The sequence below is a fragment of the Pholcus phalangioides genome, unplaced genomic scaffold (genome assembly GCF_987345545.1).
Source record: "Pholcus phalangioides strain wild (caught in Gottingen) unplaced genomic scaffold, Ppha-v1.0 ptg000024l_1, whole genome shotgun sequence".
Taxonomy (NCBI): domain Eukaryota; kingdom Metazoa; phylum Arthropoda; class Arachnida; order Araneae; family Pholcidae; genus Pholcus; species Pholcus phalangioides.
Window position 1 is genome coordinate 16483130 of NW_028301616.1, and position 20411 is coordinate 16503540.

The 20411-nt window shown below is 42.9% G+C and overlaps 1 protein-coding gene across 1 annotated transcript in view; it reads right to left on the reverse strand.

The window, feature by feature from the left end:
• Positions 1–20196, reverse strand: part of LOC149068854 (adenosine receptor A1-like) — a 77909-nt gene extending 57713 nt beyond the window's left edge. The window contains exon 1 of the mRNA XM_089251105.1: positions 19439–20196. Within this exon, the coding sequence (XP_089107231.1) occupies positions 19439–20017 (579 nt within the window). The 5' untranslated portion in view covers positions 20018–20196. The remainder of the gene's footprint in view (positions 1–19438) is intronic.
• Between the last annotated feature and the right edge of the window lie 215 nt (positions 20197–20411).

Below are 20411 nucleotides of genomic sequence, written 5' to 3' on the forward strand. Positions count from 1 at the left end.
CCGATCGTAAGAAATACGACGACAGGAGAGGTTCATCATTAGGTCTGCGGATGACACTTTTTGATGCTACAAATAATAGCAATAGGTGGAATTGTTTGAGTAAGATCTCACATCGCTGACGGGAACACGATTTCTAGTCACTTTCAGTGACATTCTTATTGTAACTGAATCCTTTAGATCTAAGCGTGAAGGCTAGAAATACTGGCATAATTGGAGACAAAAATCGGAGGATCACGAAAACAGTAAAAATGTTTCCTACTACAAATTTTCCTCCAGACAATGTGATAATAAAGCAAAAAAAAAAAAAGGTTAATAATAATGACAACATTCGATACAATAGGGTCGCTCAGCGTGCAGCGTGACATTGCAGAAATCAGGAGCGGCGTTGATAGGCGTGAAACACAATGGACGTCTTATTTCAAGAAAGAACGTACGCTCTACCATTGGATAAGGACATTCATTATCAGGAGCTGCCGCAATTCCTCAATAAAACGGAAGGCAAATCCAATAAAAAAAAAAACGTCAGTCGAATCACGAATCGATGACGTTCTATACGAGTACGTATCAGCCAACTTCGAGCTGAATGACTGAAGACAATCAGCTCTTGCATCGAGCTGTGATAAACGACTCACGTTGTTATTATTGTAACATCATATAGCATTATTAAGGTAATATGGAAAAAATAACGAATAACCGCTAGTACATCAATTTGTTATCAATTAGATGGCATCGTTAGCTATCAATTTCAGTCCCGGAAAAGGCTTGATAGCCACCCTAAGATTTCTGTCGAATGATCATTTTTCTAGTACAAGGTGAGCATGAAATACGTTGATTAGTTCATAACATCTTGCAGCGGGGAGGAGGGGGGGGGGCGGATGAAGGACCTTCCTTGGTGGTCTTAAAAAAGGTTTAAGGGAGGTCTGTGAGTGTGGATGAGAAATAGAAAGCTTCTAGAAAGGTCACACGCATACCTTTCACGAATTTCTAGAAGTAAGCAGGCTTGCGCATTTCTAGGGGGTAAGAAAAGCACCTGTGCATTTCAAGGGCACAAGAAAAGCACCTGTAAATTTTTTCATGGTGTAATATTTGATATATATAGATATATAGATGTCAATACTTTTTACGAATTTCTAAGGGTATGAAGGACTATGGATTCTGAGGGCACAATGAAGGTTCCTGCCCATTTTAAGGTGTACACTAACCTATCACAAATTCCTAAAGCATGAATACGCATTCCTTGGGGCAAGAAAGGCTTTTATGCATTTGAAAGTGTACGCTAGCCTTCTAGGAATTTCCAAGGGATAGTAAGACTACAACACACTTTTACAGACAAGGAAGGCTCCTGCGAAGTTCGTGTACACGCTAACCTTCTACGAATTTCTAATGGTAAGCAAGACTACGAATTTCCAAGGACAAGAGAGGCTTTTGTACACTTCAAGGTGTGCACATGCATTTCAAAAATTTCTTCAGGTAAACAAAAGCACGCATTTCTAGGGGCACGGAAGGCTTCTACGCATTTCACGGTTCATGCACGCCTTCAACGAATTTCTATGGCAAGCAAGACTACGCATTTGTACGGCAAGGAAGCCTTCCAAGCATTTCAAGGAGATGACGCACGTCTTCAGCGACTTTTTAGGAGTAAACAAGACTGCGCATTTCTAGGGGCAAGGAAGGCTTCTACGCATTTCACGGTTCATGCACGCCTTCAACGAATTTCTATGGCAAGCAAGACTACGCATTTGCACGGCAAGGAAGCCTTCCAAGCATTTCAAGGAGATGACGCACGTCTTCAGCGACTTTTTAGGAGTAAACAAGACTGCGCATTTCTAGGGGCAAGGAAGGCTTCTACGCATTTCACGGTTCATGCACGCCTTCAACGAATTTCTATGGCAAGCAAGACTACGCATTTGTACGGCAAGGAAGCCTTCCAAGCATTTCAAGGAGATGACGCACGTCTTCAGCGACTTTTTAGGAGTAAACAAGACTGCGCATTTCTAGGGGCAATGAAGGCTTCTACGCATTTCACGGTTCATGCACGCCTTCAACGAATTTCTATGGCAAGCAAGACTACGCATTTGTACGGCAAGGAAGCCTTCCAAGCATTTCAAGGAGATGACGCACGTCTTCAACGACTTTTTAGGAGTAAACAAGACTGCGCATTTCTAGGGGCAAGGAAGGCTTCTACGCATTTCACGGTTCATGCACGCCTTCAACGAATTTCTATGGCAAGCAAGACTACGCATTTGTACGGCAAGGAAGCCTTCCAAGCATTTCAAGGAGATGACGCACGTCTTCAGCGACTTTTTAGGAGTAAACAAGACTGCGCATTTCTAGGGGCAATGAAGGCTTCTACGCATTTCACGGTTCATGCACGCCTTCAACGAATTTCTATGGCAAGCAAGACTACGCATTTGTACGGCAAGGAAGTCTTCCAAGCATTTCAAGGAGATGACGCACGCCTTCAGCGACTTTTTAGGAGTAAACAAGACTGCACATTTCTAGGGGCAAGGAAGGCTTCTACGCATTTCACGGTTCATGCACGCATTCAACGAATTTCTATGGCAAGCAAGACTACGCATTTGTACGGCAAGGAAGTCTTCCAAGCATTTCAAGGAGATGACGCACGCCTTCAGCGACTTTTTAGTAGTAAACAAGACTGCACATTTCTAGGGGCAAGGAAGGCTTCTACGCATTTCACGGTTCATGCACGCCTTCAACGAATTTCTATGGCAAGCAAGACTACGCATTTGTACGGCAAGGAAGCCTTCCAAGCATTTCAAGGAGATGACGCACGTCTTCAGCGACTTTTTAGGAGTAAACAAGACTGCGCATTTCTAGGGGCAATGAAGGCTTCTACGCATTTCACGGTTCATGCACGCCTTCAACGAATTTCTATGGCAAGCAAGACTACGCATTTGTACGGCAAGGAAGTCTTCCAAGCATTTCAAGGAGATGACGCACGTCTTCAACGACTTTTTAGGAGTAAACAAGACTGCGCATTTCTAGGGGCAAGGAAGGCTTCTACGCATTTCACGGTTCATGCACGCCTTCAACGAATTTCTATGGCAAGCAAGACTACGCATTTGTACGGCAAGGAAGCCTTCCAAGCATTTCAAGGAGATGACGCACGTCTTCAACGACTTTTTAGGAGTAAACAAGACTGCGCATTTCTAGGGGCAAGGAAGGCTTCTACGCATTTCACGGTTCATGCACGCCTTCAACGAATTTCTATGGCAAGCAAGACTACGCATTTGTACGGCAAGGAAGCCTTCCAAGCATTTCAAGGAGATGACGCACGTCTTCAGCGACTTTTTAGGAGTAAACAAGACTGCGCATTTCTAGGGGCAATGAAGGCTTCTACGCATTTCACGGTTCATGCACGCCTTCAACGAATTTCTATGGCAAGCAAGACTACGCATTTGTACGGCAAGGAAGTCTTCCAAGCATTTCAAGGAGATGACGCACGCCTTCAGCGACTTTTTAGGAGTAAACAAGACTGCACATTTCTAGGGGCAAGGAAGGCTTCTACGCATTTCACGGTTCATGCACGCATTCAACGAATTTCTATGGCAAGCAAGACTACGCATTTGTACGGCAAGGAAGTCTTCCAAGCATTTCAAGGAGATGACGCACGCCTTCAGCGACTTTTTAGTAGTAAACAAGACTGCACATTTCTAGGGGCAAGGAAGGCTTCTACGCATTTCACGGTTCATGCACGCCTTCAACGAATTTCTATGGCAAGCAAGACTACGCATTTGTACGGCAAGGAAGCCTTCCAAGCATTTCAAGGAGATGACGCACGTCTTCAGCGACTTTTTAGGAGTAAACAAGACTGCGCATTTCTAGGGGCAATGAAGGCTTCTACGCATTTCACGGTTCATGCACGCCTTCAACGAATTTCTATGGCAAGCAAGACTACGCATTTGTACGGCAAGGAAGTCTTCCAAGCATTTCAAGGAGATGACGCACGTCTTCAACGACTTTTTAGGAGTAAACAAGACTGCGCATTTCTAGGGGCAAGGAAGGCTTCTACGCATTTCACGGTTCATGCACGCCTTCAACGAATTTCTATGGCAAGCAAGACTACGCATTTGTACGGCAAGGAAGCCTTCCAAGCATTTCAAGGAGATGACGCACGTCTTCAACGACTTTTTAGGAGTAAACAAGACTGCGCATTTCTAGGGGCAAGGAAGGCTTCTACGCATTTCACGGTTCATGCACGCCTTCAACGAATTTCTATGGCAAGCAAGACTACGCATTTGTACGGCAAGGAAGCCTTCCAAGCATTTCAAGGAGATGACGCACGTCTTCAGCGACTTTTTAGGAGTAAACAAGACTGCGCATTTCTAGGGGCAATGAAGGCTTCTACGCATTTCACGGTTCATGCACGCCTTCAACGAATTTCTATGGCAAGCAAGACTACGCATTTGTACGGCAAGGAAGCCTTCCAAGCATTTCAAGGAGATGACGCACGTCTTCAGCGACTTTTTAGGAGTAAACAAGACTGCGCATTTCTAGGGGCAAGGAAGGCTTCTACGCATTTCACGGTTCATGCACGCCTTCAACGAATTTCTATGGCAAGCAAGACTACGCATTTGTATGGCAAGGAAGCCTTCCAAGCATTTCAAGGAGATGACGCACGTCTTCAGCGACTTTTTAGGAGTAAACAAGACTGCGCATTTCTAGGGGCAATGAAGGCTTCTACGCATTTCACGGTTCATGCACGCCTTCAACGAATTTCTATGGCAAGCAAGACTACGCATTTGTACGGCAAGGAAGTCTTCCAAGCATTTCAAGGAGATGACGCACGCCTTCAGCGACTTTTTAGGAGTAAACAAGACTGCACATTTCTAGGGGCAAGGAAGGCTTCTACGCATTTCACGGTTCATGCACGCCTTCAACGAATTTCTATGGCAAGCAAGACTACGCATTTGTACGGCAAGGAAGTCTTCCAAGCATTTCAAAGAGATGACGACCGCCTTCAGCAACTTTTTAGGAGTAAACAAGACTGCGCATTTCTAGGGGCAAGGAAGGCTTCTACGCATTACAAGGTGTACGCTAACCTTCCATAGAGTTGCTAGGGGATGGGTAAGCAAAGCTTTTTTTGGAGGGGATAAGAGAAGCTCTTGCCACGCATGCCTTCTAGGAATTTAAAGAGGAAACCAAAATTACGGCTTTCTAGGGTCAATGACGTTGAGGCCACACACTATATACACACACACACACAACTTTCCGGCATTAACCAATTCATCTTGGTGCATGTGCAGTTTACCGATAATCCTTGAGAGTCATCCTCCTAGTCCTTAGAAAAGAACGGAAAAGACGTTTCACTTTTTGCCTTACGAACCTGTGCCAATTTCGGACAATGGCCTCTAAGGAGGTATTACATATACAGGATTTAAACCTCAACCTGTTGAATCGGCAATGAATCAACGTTGTCGGCAAAGACCATTCCGAGAATCTATCAATCCTCTGAAAGTGTGTAGATTTCCATTACCGAAGGGAAAAGTTCATTCTTCTCTCTCATACTTGAAATATTCTGAGGGAACATTTCCTATACCATAAATCTATTTTAGAAAGTCTGTATATACGGAAACAGTCATTTTTCACTCAAAAATATTAAATGGCTTTCCCCCTTTTTTCTCAGTGAATTTTAGGGGAAGGGGAAAAAAATGCATAATTCGTAGAAGACGTCAATAAAAAAAAAATTATTGTAAAAAAATAGTTTTTAAAAGTAAAATTTTCAAAAAAAAAAAATGCATGTTACCTTAGAAACCGGATATAAATTGCATTTCCGCATCGATGGTAATGTGGCGTTACATGGACGCGCTCGGATTGCTTCCGCCACTGCAGACAGGAAATCTGGATCGATTCGGAAATGAATATATACATTGGTGTATTTGAATTTTATATTTTTACGGAAATGGACTTTGATGATCATTGAGAGGGGCACAAATGACCATTCCGTATTATTTGCATACATATATTCTCCGGTTCAGAGTATGAGAATTGGCTACTTCTAACGAAGTGGGTGCACAAATCTCCTCGCCCCGAAACAATCTAGTCGATCCGAGATTTTTATCCAGCTTCCACAGAAATGTAAAATTGATTTATCGAAGTTCTTAACTTCCATTCAGTTTTTTGGAAAGTAATTAAGCTCTTAGACCCCCCCCCCCTTACCGAGAAGTGAATCAGCTTTTATTGCCCTTTGACCTCGTAGTAGTAATTTAGCTTTTGAACAGACTTGGAAGAAGAAATTCGGTTTTTATATTACGAACCTCTGAGAAGAAATTCAGCTTCTATACGGCCCTTCATGAACCATAAGTGGTGGGCCTTCTTTCTATACGGCTATTGGAGAAATTATTCAGCTTTCATACGGCCCAGTGATCAGTTGCTTCCGTCTTAACGCATGGGCCCGCCTAGGTACGGCCAACACCTTCTAAAGCAGACATCTTCTCTGCTTTAGAAGGCATTGGTACAGCCCGGGGTCTCAAGTGCAGAGGGGGTGGGGACGCTCAAAATAGGCAATCATAATGAAACATACAGTCCGTGTATGCCAGTGGCTCTTAAACTTTTGTCACCCGCGGCACCCATGCCAAATTCATGGTTCATCTGCGGCTCCCCACAACACAGTTTGGTAGATATTTTCTCATATAAAAGAGCCATTTCAAAACAAAAATAGGCGCACAAATAAATGTCTCCAGCTCGCCGCGATGATGTAAAGAGCCGCGACGCACACTTTGAGAAACACTGGTGTATAGTAATCTGTTTTTACTGCCCTAATATTTTGAGGCCCTGTCTAGCCATGGATTTCAAATGCTGCGAATGGGCAAGCCCCCCAAACATAGAGATTTTCCACAGACCTTTCTCTATAGTAAATGCATGAGTAAAAAATAATAATGGGTTCATCCCGGGCCCCCGGGCTAGAGCACTGCCAGTTCCCTCCCTTCCCATGTGGGAGTCGTGCATGCGGCTGCGCACCTGCTCAAGTCCAGTCCTGTAACGTAAATTGGTTATGTTTTACCATATCATTACTATGTGCCCTTTTTTGAAGCATAGGGCCTCCATGATAATTAGCTCTAGTTAAAATTTTAAGTATGTGAACTGGTTGGTAGATACTATATTTCTGTTCAGGTGGGTAAGAGGGAGGGTTCTGGGAAAAAATCACTTTGTCCGGGTACCTACGATGCTCTCCTGACGGCCCCGGGTGAACAGCAACTTGGAGACATCTTTCCCAACACCAACAGGGCTGAAATTAAAATTAGGCCGTTTCGACTGGTTTCAGATTTTTTAAATTGCATTACTTTTGAATTTTTGTAGTAAATCCAGTGATAATATTTAGTAACATTTTTCGGGCATGTAAAATATCGATCCGGGCATCTATCATTTTGAGTCCCGTGCCCGGTCGGGCCCGTAAATTTTTTTGCGATTCGTCCAGGGCCCTGGTTCAGATATATATTCATGGACAACATAAGAACTGATAAAAATAAGTGGTGACATGATTTTCCACATTCCCGTTTCGAACATTGGTACTTTTTTGCCACCGCAACCACATCATCTATTTCTATAACAACGGTGTTCAACCTTTTGAAGAGTGCGGGCCATTTCATTGGTTTGAAAACGCATTGCGTATTGCTATATCAGTAATCTATAAATGTGCCGCGGGTCAACGCATTGCGTTGCGGGTCACTTAAGGATAGTGTTATCCGAAAACATCATTTAGAAGAGTAATTTCACTCCTCACCGAAATTTTAAGGAGGGGGGGGGGTGTAAAAAGAGGGGGTATTTTTTTCGAAATGCAGAGAAATAACTCTATTAAAATTACCTAAAATTTGAAGGAGTGTTTTCACTCCTGAAACGAAATTTGAGGAGTAAATTTAAATTTTGATGCGTAATTGGTGAACACTTCCTTAGGGGTTTGGGAATATGTTGTGAATCACTTCAGTGTTCCGGGAATGAGCCACAGGATCAATTAGCGGATCTGGAAATGTGTCGTACCGTGGGTTCTTTAAGTGAGGTATGAATGTGCTGCGAGCCACTTAACGGATCTAGAGCAGTGGCCTAGGACCTAGGTATCTGTAAATGTGTCGCGGGTCACTTAAGCAATCTGTAAATTTGCCGCGGGTCATTTAACACGTTCACTGCAGGCCTAATAGACAGCTCTCTATCCCTACTGCTAGCTTTTGTAGCTAAGATTAAAACTAGTGTTGTACATGGCGTCATGAATCCCGTAGTACAAGTCCTTCATGACGCCACTATGGCGTCATTAGCAGTGAACGTGTTAAGTAAGGTGGACTGGGTGCTGTGAGTACACTTAAACGAGGTAAGAATGTGCCACGAGCAACTTAAGTTATCTAGAATAATGTCCCAGGTCACTTAATTCGTTTTTAAATCTGCCGCTTATCATTCAGTGATTTCCAACATGGGCGTTAACGCCCCTTGGAGGGCGGTGGAATGTTCCACGGGGGCGGTAGAAGCTACGGGTATGACGTAGGATCCTATGGGCTAGATTGCGTTGGGGGGTGATGAGAGAGAAAAATTTCTGAAGAGGGTGATGGGACAAAAAAGTTTGAGAAGTTATGATTTAAGTGATCTGTAAATATGCCGTGAGTCACTTAAGTAGTCTAGAAATGAGCCACTCTTAAGGAATCGGGTTGTTTTGCTTAGTTCATTTTTACAAAATTAAGTTTGAGGTCTCGGGCCACATCAGATGACACCGAGAGCCACATTTAGCCCGCGGCTCTTGGATTGCGCACATATGATCTATAAAAAGACTGCTCTTCCCCAGAATAAGACGGACATAATCTACCGATCGGGATCACGTAGGCGCTATCGAGCGGACGGCTACGTGGCTGAAGAATGTCCATGATTTGAATGACCGTCATTGTGTCATTGACTCCAATATCGCTTCATTAGCCATCAAGTAGTCTCACCCTTGTATTCTTACCACATACCCTTTTTCAACTGGATTTCCCAGAAGTACCTTATTTCCGTCTAACACGAAACCCCCTCCATAATTACGTCACCCACTATAACGGACAATGATCCATCCGTCCAGGTTCGAGATTATTTCACGATCTCAACGCAAGTGCATTTCAAGCCGGCAAAAGACTTCCGTCAATGAGAAAAAGGTTCCTTGTCGTTTCATTTGCCATCGATTTCACCCGAGAAGAAGCCAACAACAAAGCCAGTTCTGTGTTTTTCTGCGTTAGGAACATAAAAAACAACGATTATTATAGATTCTTTTCTCGTGAATCGCATTATCCGACACGCGTATATACCGCCCTAATAACATCATACGGTATCGATTTCCATGTTTGCATCCGCAGTTCCAATGAGAAGATAATTCATGGGAAGTATTGCTTTCGATGCTTATAAATTGGCTACAATGACGCGGAGGTGTCTCGTGTCTATCACGTTTGGGCTGCACCAAAATTGATATACGATAATGTATTCGTGTGTCAGTGTTATGATAGTTTTCATCCACTCGATAAATAACGGCTACAGTATTGGACATTTTATTGGCACATCTCTGTGAAACGACGCGCAACGATTTGTGAAGACTCGGGTATGTGTGACAAAATTGTACGCCGCCGCTCCCATCAGTTCAAAGAAAAATTTAAAATCGAGGCTCTCTATAGGAATTTTTCGAGCGGTTCAGTTAACGAGCAATTTGCATAGCGAGCAAAAATATTGAACAAATTTTGACTCAGTTAACGAGCGATGATTCATTCGCATTACGAGCAAAAATTTTGCGGTTTGTTCATTTATTTTCACTTCACAACTGAGCTGGTGATTTTTTTGCTTCCACCCACAAACGTGTTATGGAATTGCGGATAACATTCTCCCCTAAAGTCTCCGGTAATCGTGCCTTATTCTGAAAATTAACACACGTGCGAGTGTGAATAGTTACGATACGAAACTATGTAGATGTCGCGTTGTAGCCATGCGTACGTGCGCTGGAATTATTATTTTTTCCCAAATTCTGCTTGGAGAAAAGTGTAGGCTGATTTTAATTATTGAGAGTGACTTTGAAGGGATAGCTCACGAACAGGAACCACTACTTGTCGAAGAGATTGCGTGATTGGGGAAGACCATGGACTAGGGGTGCGTGAGGATGGAATTCAAGAACTAGTGGTGAAAATGTCTAGGAGAGTTGACGATAGATGAAGTGATGGATCTCTTTTGCACGCGCCAGCAAGAGTTTATGGACGGTATCTCATCTGAGGAAGAGGGAAGTAAAGAAATGTCCCTCACATAAAGTGAGATTAGAGAGATGTGGAAATCTGAGCAAAACTTTGTAGAAAAGAACCACCCAAATAAAGCTGTAGCAGTGTGCGAGTAATGAATCTGTCCAACGAACACTGCGATTTCCCATTTCCTAGAAATTGCAAAAGGGAGGCAAAAGCAAGTGTGATTGGGCAAGACTTTTTGAAAGTCATGCAAAACAAATAAGTTTGCAAACAAGGAGTCTGTAAATTGTCCTAAACGATTGTCCTCCTCTCGTCGTTTAGAGTAAGTTAATGTTAGTAAACATTACCGTACTGTATGTTTATTTATGGCGTTATTTATATCATGTATATTTTATTGTATTAAAATTATTGTTATTGTGTTTAGTCATTGATTAAATGCCGTTTTTATTAGTCATTTTTATGTGAAGGAATAACTGTGGAACGAATTACCTGAATTTCTATTATTTCCTATGGGGAAGTTTGATTCGAATAACGAGCACGTTGGTGGAACGAATTAAGCTCGTTAACCGAAATTCCACTGTATTTCATATTTTTTCCACCAATTTTCTTACCAACGGATGTACATCAACGTGCTTTCTAATTTCTCTTTACCTGCGCGGACCTTTTGTTCCTCTGCGTGGGAAAATTCCGAGATCCGAGCTGAATGAAAAAAAACGATACTACGCTTCTCTGCGTACGATGTAATGAATTTCTTCTGCATAAATTCTTTGTACTCGACCGCGCAGCTCAGAAGGAACGTTGTCGTACGTCCTCCAAATTTCTAAAAAGACCTCCGGACGTAAAAGTTGAAAAATTTCGCTAAAATGTTTTCGCCGACGTGGTTTTCATACACGTTTAACTGATAACTGGTTTGGGCCTTAGAATTATGTCTCACACTGTACATATAGTGAGTCAGTCCTACAAGAAAAACCCATGCTGTCTCCGAAATACCCGATAGAAGACGCATTTATTCCTTCGATAATGGAGAAGATAAGATAGGAAACTGCTATTTCCGCGCGGGCCGAGTTTTTTCTTATCTACGGAGAAGAGCATCGCGATGTTGTTCCCCTCATTGCGTTATTTGATAAATCCGGATCCAAACCATCTGCCAAGGCTCCACCACAAACAAATAATCGGGCAAAATCCAATGCCCGTGCTGTTCGATACAAATCGAATGTTCGTAAAAGGGGGGTACAGCGAACCCTCCCATAACGGACATTCAGGGCCGCAACTAGATGCTTGGTTAGCCGGGGCAAGTGTACATTTTAGTGCCCCTTTGCAACGTCGAATGAGAGGTTGAATCATACATGCTCAAGACCCGAGGCCCTCGAAGTGATCTGATGTGACACGCGATAAATAACCAAACCAGTGAAGTGTGGCCCACGAAAGATTATACGATCACTTAAGGCTCCCGTGGCGCATTTACAGATTACTTCGGTAGCTCGCGGCACATTTCTAGATCATTAAAGCTGCTAACGGCACACATCCAGATAACTTGAGAGACCCCAAACACATTTTCAAATTATGTGAGTGACCCGCGTCACGCCTCCAGTTCACTTAAGTGGCTGGTGGTACATTTGCGGATCATTTAAATTTGCCGCCATCATTTCCAGATCACCTGAATTGCTCGCGGCCTATTTCCAAATTACTAGAGAGGCCCGCTCAGGCCCGTCATTTGAGCGTCAGAGAGGGCAATCGCCCCCCCCCCCCTCCGGCTTTAAAAATGTGCACTAGATATGTATATATACAAATGAGTATACACACAGTAAAACCCTCTGTTGCGGAACAAAAAAATTCGTCTATAAAACGGGGTGACCGTTAATCAGGGTTTGGAAAGGCATACTTTTATTATACAAGGGGAAAATTGTTATTTGGCCGTAAAAGAAGGGTGACCGCATCTGAGGGGTGTCCGTTAAGAGGGGTTTTACTGTATATACATACATTGAGTGTGTTCTTTCCCCCCTCCCCTCGGAAAAAGTTGAAATGACGGGTCTGGGCCAGCTGCAGCCTTTTAGATCACCTGGGTAACTCCCGGCACATTTCCAGATGACTCAAGTGGCTCGCGACACCTTTTCAGATCACTCAAGCGCCACACTATCAAATCATCTGAGTGAATCATGGAACAATCCCAGATGACTGAAATGGCCCGCAGCACACTCTCGATGAAACAACCTCAGTGACACGCAATCGCAACCACCAGAGTGGCTGCAGAGTGACTCGCAATCGCAACCACCAGAGTGACTCGCGGCATATTTCCAAATCACTTAAAGTGCTCGCGACCCATTTCCAGAGCATTGAAATTGCCCACGACCTGTTTCCAGATCACTCAAGAGGCACGCTGCAGATTTTCGGATCACCTAGGTGACTCCCGGCACATTGCCATATGATTCAAGTGGCCCGCGGCACATTTCTAGATCACCTGAGTGGCTCGAGGCACATTTCCAGATAACTCAAGTGTCCCCGCGACATGTTTCTAAAACAATGAAGTGGCCCGCATTCTTCAAAAGGTTGAGCATCGTTGGGTTTAGGGCATGGGCGGAGATACGAGGGGGGCGTGGGGGGCATTGCCCCACCCCTCAGCGTCAAAAGGTGAAGTTGACTGATCTAATGTATATATGCATATATGAATTGGCATCATCATCATCGTGCCCCCCCCCAGACTTCCAAGTCTATTTCCGCCTATGGTTTCGGGGTGAAATTTGCGCCCCCCCCCCCTGTCCACCTGGTCCTCCCTAGTTTCGAAGCCCTGCAAATACTCCTCGTTAACTGGCACTTTTTTTGAATTGCGTCAAACGGTCCTCAATGCATTTCCCATCAACGGACACTCTTCGTTAGCGGACAAAATCTTCGGTCCCATGGGTGCCCGTTATACGGGAGGTTTTACTGTAAATATAGCTTTGACGGCGGAGGGCTCACCCGAGCCAACAAGCCGACGCGTGGTCCAGGACCTGGCCTGGCCACAAGAAAATTCAAAAAGAATGTGGTCACGAGACGAAAATTACTCAAACTGCTACAGTGGAATCTCCCTTAACGGACACTTTTCTGATCCCGGGTCCCGCGGAATAGGGCTTTAATATATTTTACTCCCCGTTTTACGAACACTCTCGATAATGGACTGTACTGCCAAAATCAGGCAAACTAATTTTTTTCCCAAACTAATTCATTAATTTCTGTTCATAAATCGAGAATTTATGATATACAATGATGATTATGTATAATCCCAAGCTCGTATTGGTAAATATGATAATCCGTCAATTAATTAATTGATTAACTGAACGTAATTATTGTCCAGGACGCTTATTATGAATATTAACATTGGTTTTACTTGCACATGTTGCTACATGTGAAGAAAGACAACATTGCAATACTGATAATGTTGTTAAGAGTAAAAAGAGAAATTAAGATTAAATTTTAATAGTTAAAAAGAGTAAAAGAGTAAAAGAGAAATACTTAAACCGTTTTACAAGCAAATGCTGTTTTTTTCCTCTCGATTTTCGAATTTGAATATCTCAGCGAATATTGCACTTAAAAGGAAAGGGTCCCAAACCGTAATCCTCAAAAAAAATTTAAAAATAAATTAAGTACAATCATCTCAACAAAAACTCAAAAAATTAGCGGCGGGATGCGATTATTAAAGCCGGGAAAAATGATTAAAAATGACAACAGTTGGCTACTCATCGCCCCTCGCTCTTCTTGGCGATAGCTATGTATAAAAAAACTTATTTTCACTTTCTTTTTCTTTCTTTCCTCCATCTTCTCTATTTTGAAACTACATAGTTTTTTCTCTCTTTTTCTTTGCTGACTTGATTGAATGACGTCACTCTAACACTAGGGTGTTGCGGGTTTTTAAATTCACTCTTGACTTTTATTGGGGTCTCAAAATATTAGTATTAACATTTTTTTTGAGCGACCCATAATTCCACCAGATTTTTTTTCGTATATTTGTGCGTATTTAAAAATGCGTAGGATCAGTGGTATTTTTTCGGAACTTTTTGAAGACGTCACCTACGGACTCTTTCCCAGTTAGCAACGTACATTTTTTGTTTTTTTGGCATCAGGAGAGACAGGGAAACAACTTTTTAATTGGGACTTTGAACAAGGGGTGTTTACATAAAAAGCGTATTTGTTTTTCTTATTTTGATAACTACACAACCCCTCGCGACATAAATGACGTATCTGAGTGCTACACGTTATTCGGATACTTTTTTCTAATTGGAAGTATGCGTCTGGGATCAACGTTTCGCCAGTAAAAGGCCATGCGTGCGTGCTGTTACCTATGCAACCTGTACAAAGAGGCTTCTCTCGTAAAAAGGATCGATTCTACATATAACACAACATTCTACACTGTAATTAGATCCGGGAGTCATTACAGAAGGGGGTAAAAACAACCGAATATGACTAATTCTATTTTCTGCGAATCTCGGGAAAAGAGAGAGAGAGATTCTCTTACAAATCTGTTGCTGTGTGTAAACATTCTTTCTATATGGGAAACTTTTTTATTTCATTTTTAGGGCGTCACATAACGGGAAACGGATGGACTCCATCAGTTTCTGTGACAAGTTGTTGTATTAATCGAAAAAACGGCAAAGAAAGTGCAAAACAAAATTCGGAAAATATCGCTCTTTGGATTATTATTTCAGTACTGACATTTGTAATGACGACAGTATTGTATTGCACTAAGAACGCAAATTTTAGATTCCGCACATAATTTTCTTTTAATGTATAAGGTATGGATAAAACAACTTGGCCAATTCGGAACATTCTGCAGCTTTGATAGGACTGATACCAAAATAAGAATACTAATCAAAAAAAAATGCGCCAAGCGATTTGGCAATTAAAAAATTAGTAAATTGCCCGATAGGGAGCGCATTATGCTGGTCCGATAGGGGAGGGGGGAGGGGGTGCATACATATACGGACTGTCCCAAATTGTTTGCACAGCGGATATCTCTGTAGCCGCTGAATTTCGAAAAATACGTTCAATTACAAAAAGTTTTCGAATGACGTGCTGTTGCTTGAAATTTCAAAATTTGTTTGAGGGGTCGTATACATGAAAAAATAAAGGAACTAATTTTTTTATACAGTCCACGTGTGCTCAAAAACCCAATCAGAAAGTTGTCGCTCTGTCACTTCTGAGGCCGCTAACAAAAATTTCCATGTTTCTAAATGCAATATGTATATCCACTGAGATATTCGAATTCTCGAAAAATGGAGAAAAGTTGGGGAAAAAAAATCTCTAAATGCGGAAAAACAGTTTTTCCGCATTTAGAGCGAATCTCCCCCCCCTCCTCCACGCGGGCCAAATGTGGCCCGTCATTGGGTTTCATACTGCCCCGAAAGTTGTACCAGTAGAAAAATATCAATCCACACAACACGATAAATGCTTACACAGGCGCTGACCATACTTCTTTCATAAAAATAAGGAATATCGCCGAAAAAGTTGCCAAGCCAAGTGAAGTTGCCAGCAACACCGGAAAAATTGTCGAAGGCAAGTAAAGTCTGCAAATATCACTAAAATCATGGAGACATCGCCAATCGCGGAAAATGATGTGGGTACAAGTCAAAACGTAATTCACCAAAAAAAACGTTAAACGTTTGGCAAAAATAAGTGAAATAAATACAATTCTATGACTAATTATGATTAGAGTCATAATTATCATAATATAATTCATAAGCCATGAAAATAATCGTAATTATTGATTTGCTTTGAAATTGATTATTATTGATTTCAACTGGCTATTTTCAACTAAGCTTCGTTGAAAATAGGGGTGGAAACGGGGAATTTTGTAAAAAAGTTGGGACGGCAGGACAAAATTACAGGAATATCCTTTAAAATATGAATCATTAGTCCAGCCTTTATATACAAGTTTCCGCCCTCGAGGGCGGCAGAAATAGCATTTCATAGGCCTGCTGACGACAAATACTATCCACCTCATACTTTGAGAAAAGTTAATCGCACACACTTTAGAATATTCATTCATTTGTCAATTTGGCAACGATTTTTATGGTCCTCGACGATAAACACATTCAACTTGTAGATATATCGCCAAAAATTGCAAAACTTCATCGTTAAAAAAATATATAAAACAGGAATATAGCCTAACAATCTTATTCATCACTTCTGAGGGAATGAACTAAATTCCCTCCCGTAGGCGTAACCAGTGCTGGAAAATAAGGCCGCAGACGGCATTGCGTAATCCTATTATTCAAATTATGAGAAATTATTTTTTTTTATTACCGAATTAATAAATGCATAATTCAGTTTTTGAAATTATTATATCATGTATTTTTTTAAAAATTCAACATTAACTATAGAGCGATAACGCAGAGACTGTGTGTGAGGAAAAACAATCTCGAAAGCTGACTTTGGGCGAAATAAATGAATAAAAGATCGATTATCAATTATCAACAGATTGTCTGACGGTTGAGATTTATGGTGTTTGTACGCAGCAGCTGGGCGCTGCATTTTTTTTCTCGAAGAGCTGCCGAAGACCCGAAAACCAGTTTTAATGATAATTATCTCCATCGGATGGTGTGTGCCGGGGGGAATTATTCATCTACAAGCGAAGGCTTTCGATTCGCACGGAATAATATCCACATACTAGGGAACCCGTGAAATAATATTTTCTAGTATATATTAGTATATCTAGTGTAATATGTTCTAGTTTGCGCGGAGACCTTAGGTCAGGCATCTTCAACCCGTTACTCGCGAGCACTCTTGATCAACGTCCCAATTAAATACCTTGTACAAATTGCGTTCTGGGAATTCTGCATTGGCATTTCGAACTTGGCGGAAAGGGTGCTCTTCTTTTGATGGTGGGTACAGGCAGTGCTCGCGACTAGAAAAGGGTTGAAGACCGCTGCCTTTTAGGTGGTAATAGTTACAAGACTGTTACGGGGACTACGAACGAACACGAATGCTTCTTTAATTCAGATGATATCGATGCGACATCGATGAAGAATTTCACAGCTTCGGATACCCATGGAAACCTATAAAATCTCGCGTGGTTCCGTTTTTCCACGGACCACTTGTTGGAAACGTATAGCAGGTAACGTTTTCCAATTGATATTTATGGGCGGGTTCATTGGTCGAATATCGAAAGATCCAAGGACTACCTTGAAATAGGCCATAGTCACTCTCTTTGCTCTTAATCAGGGCCGCAACTAGGAGAGGGAGGGCGGGGGGGGGATCTGATGCCCCTTGCGCTGGACCAGGAAGGGAACTAAGTTTACTCTTTGTTTATGCAAAATCGCGAAGAGGGAACGTTGAAATGCACACTTGTCCGGGCCGACTGATCCCATTTTTGTTTCTAGTTACAGGCTCTTAACCAGTGCCCGCAATTAGAAACTAAAATTTACTGTGACACCATAGGCCCAGGGTTCATAATGGCGCTCCCGTTCTCGTAATTTCTAACGGAAAAGCAATGAATGAACTCGGTACCTTTCTTGATCCAGTGCCAGGGTTACCAGAGCCATCTGTCCTCCCCAGTGACTAGTTATATTAGGTGTTTGTTGGTCCTCAAATTATTTCTGGGTGATATCACCCTCTGAAGTGGGATACTGGTGCAGTCCGGTGGAGCTATGGGAACAAGTCACGGGTACAAAGGATTATCTGAATTCACTCAAGAGAGAAGCACTGAGGGAAAATTTTTTTCCTAAGAGATGGCGTTAGGGCAAAGGAGTTGTGGCAATTCTACTATAGTTTGTAGAGCAGGAATTCCTATGGGGTGTGTCGTAGCACCCTAGGATGCCATGAAATCTGCCGGTAGTCACGAAATATTTTTGAGATAAAATTGCCCTATTATACTACACACATACAATGTAGTTGCAGAGCCGTGATTGCCAATCAGTGTTTTCCAACATTCCAGAGAAATGGTTCACAAAGTGTACATCGCCAACTATTGTCAGGGGCGTCGCGGTGAACTGGCGATATTCCTGTGTGTCAGTTCGGTGCTTTGAAATGGTTCGGTTTTAGACTGTTCTGGAGAGCCGTTATGAACGCTGACTATAACAAAGTAGCAGTGGGTGACAGAAGTTAAGAAACACTACTCTAAGGTACAGCAAAATGTCAAAAATTTCCAAGGGTGCCACGGATGTAAAACAAACTTCTGTAACCCCTGAGTGAGCCGTTATTATAATTATCTCTCACTAAATTAAGCCATTGCGATTTCTCGCTATTGAAAGAACGTTTGCAGGGATATTAAACCTTTTTTCCCCCCCGAGTCAAGAGCACTGTACTCATTACCACCACTACAAGGAGAGCACCCATTAAGCAACTCCGACTAATATGCTCAAACTCAAATCAGCATAATGCGAATTCAACGAGTTATTCATGAATGCGTTGATCAAGACCTCGCGAGGGTTTGATCAGGCCCTACTCGCTGCTCGCGAGCAACGGGTCAGTGATGTTTGCTCTACAGCAGGGAGTTCTACACCTTTTGTGTTCCATGGACCCTTTATACCAATAAGACGAAGGTCGGAAACCCAAGTTCAAGAAACCTTTGAGAACTCGCCAAAAAGTCACAAGGGTTCCGTGCCCCCCCCCCCCGGTTAAGAACCTTGGAGATACAAGAGAAACCACGAGACACCCTGCCTCTGTCGCAAGAAACAACCTAAGCATTTCGCCCCCCCACCAAGGGGTACCCGGGCATCTCCGGAAAAACAAGAATGTTTTGATATGATGTGGAACTTCTGCTCTACAGGACATATTTTGACTAAATATTCCCCATATCATCTCAAAATAAAGGTAAGGACTTTTACAGGATGATATCCCAAGGGTTCCGTGCACCCGTGGTTAAGAACTACTAGAACTACTACTACTAAACCCCACATTGCACCTTGCCTACATACTTCTGCGGAACTTCTAACGAATTAGTACATGTTGGAATGCGCGTGTACGGGTTGCAACGTGAAGATTGTTCGTTACATAAACGTGAAGATTGTTTCTATGCAATGCTTGTTATATGTGTAGAGTGGGTACTATACACTGCTGTACAAGCTGTTTTTGACTAAATATTTTTCATGTCATCTAAAAATGAAGATAAGCATTTTTACAAGAGGATACCCCAAGGGTTGTGTAGACCCCCAAGTTAAGAACCACTTCTCTACAGGCTAAATATTGCCTAAATCTTGTAAAAGACGATATCCACAATACAAATTCTTTCAGTTAGATGGAAAAAATGACAGTAAGGAAGAAAAAACACTCACTTGCTTGATGACCACTAAGTAGATGCGACAATAACAGAACGCCATGAGCAAGGCCGGATAGACGATCGTCGCGAAGAATATGAGTAGCAAGAAATTATAGTGCATGACGGGGATGAACAGGCACTGCCCTTGTTTCTCCGGCCCGTTGTTCCACCCGAACAACGGCATGAGTCCCAGCAGCGAGCCCAGCAGCCAGCAACCGAGGATGGCCACCCCGGCCGACCGGCCGCTGACCACGCGCTTGTACGAGAACGGGTGCAGGATAGCCCAGTACCTGTCCAGAGTCACGGCGACGAGGTTCAGTATGGACACGGTGCACAGCAGGACGAGCACGGACAGCATGAGCACGCAGGTCTTGAACGCGTGCCTGGGCATCCCGGCCCGGGTCAGCAACGCCGACGGTATGCCCAGCAAGCCGACCAGCAAGTCCGACATGGCCAGGCTGAGTATGTACAAGTTGGTGACTCGACGCAATCTCCTCTCCAGGAAAAACGCCACCAGGACCAGAGAGTTGCCGGCCACGGCCACGATTGCGACGGCTATTTCGCTTACTGTATAAGCGAGGGGCAATTCGCCCATTCCTCACATATTCGAGGGCACCTAGTCACGGATAAAAATAACAACAAAAACAATACTGATGGATTATTTGGACAACTCTTGGACGACAAGACTGTAAACAAACTCGTAGAGAAGAGAGAGAGAGAGAGAGAGAGATGCTAACAACGATCTAACTCTTTTGGCACTGCCTTACTGTCTGTGCGTGTCCTTCCCCTTATTACAGACAGATCCTTTCATCGTCCCGCTCAATGCCACGGCCACGTGCGAAAATCCCTACGTCGGGGATAAAAATCCCTAAGGACCCTGAAAAGTTTCTGAAAGATCCCTTCTTCGCTTCTCGTTATTCCCTTCGCTTCTGTCAATAAGATATCGAGGATCAGTCAATGATGGCGTTTGTCATCTCTCTTGAACGAAG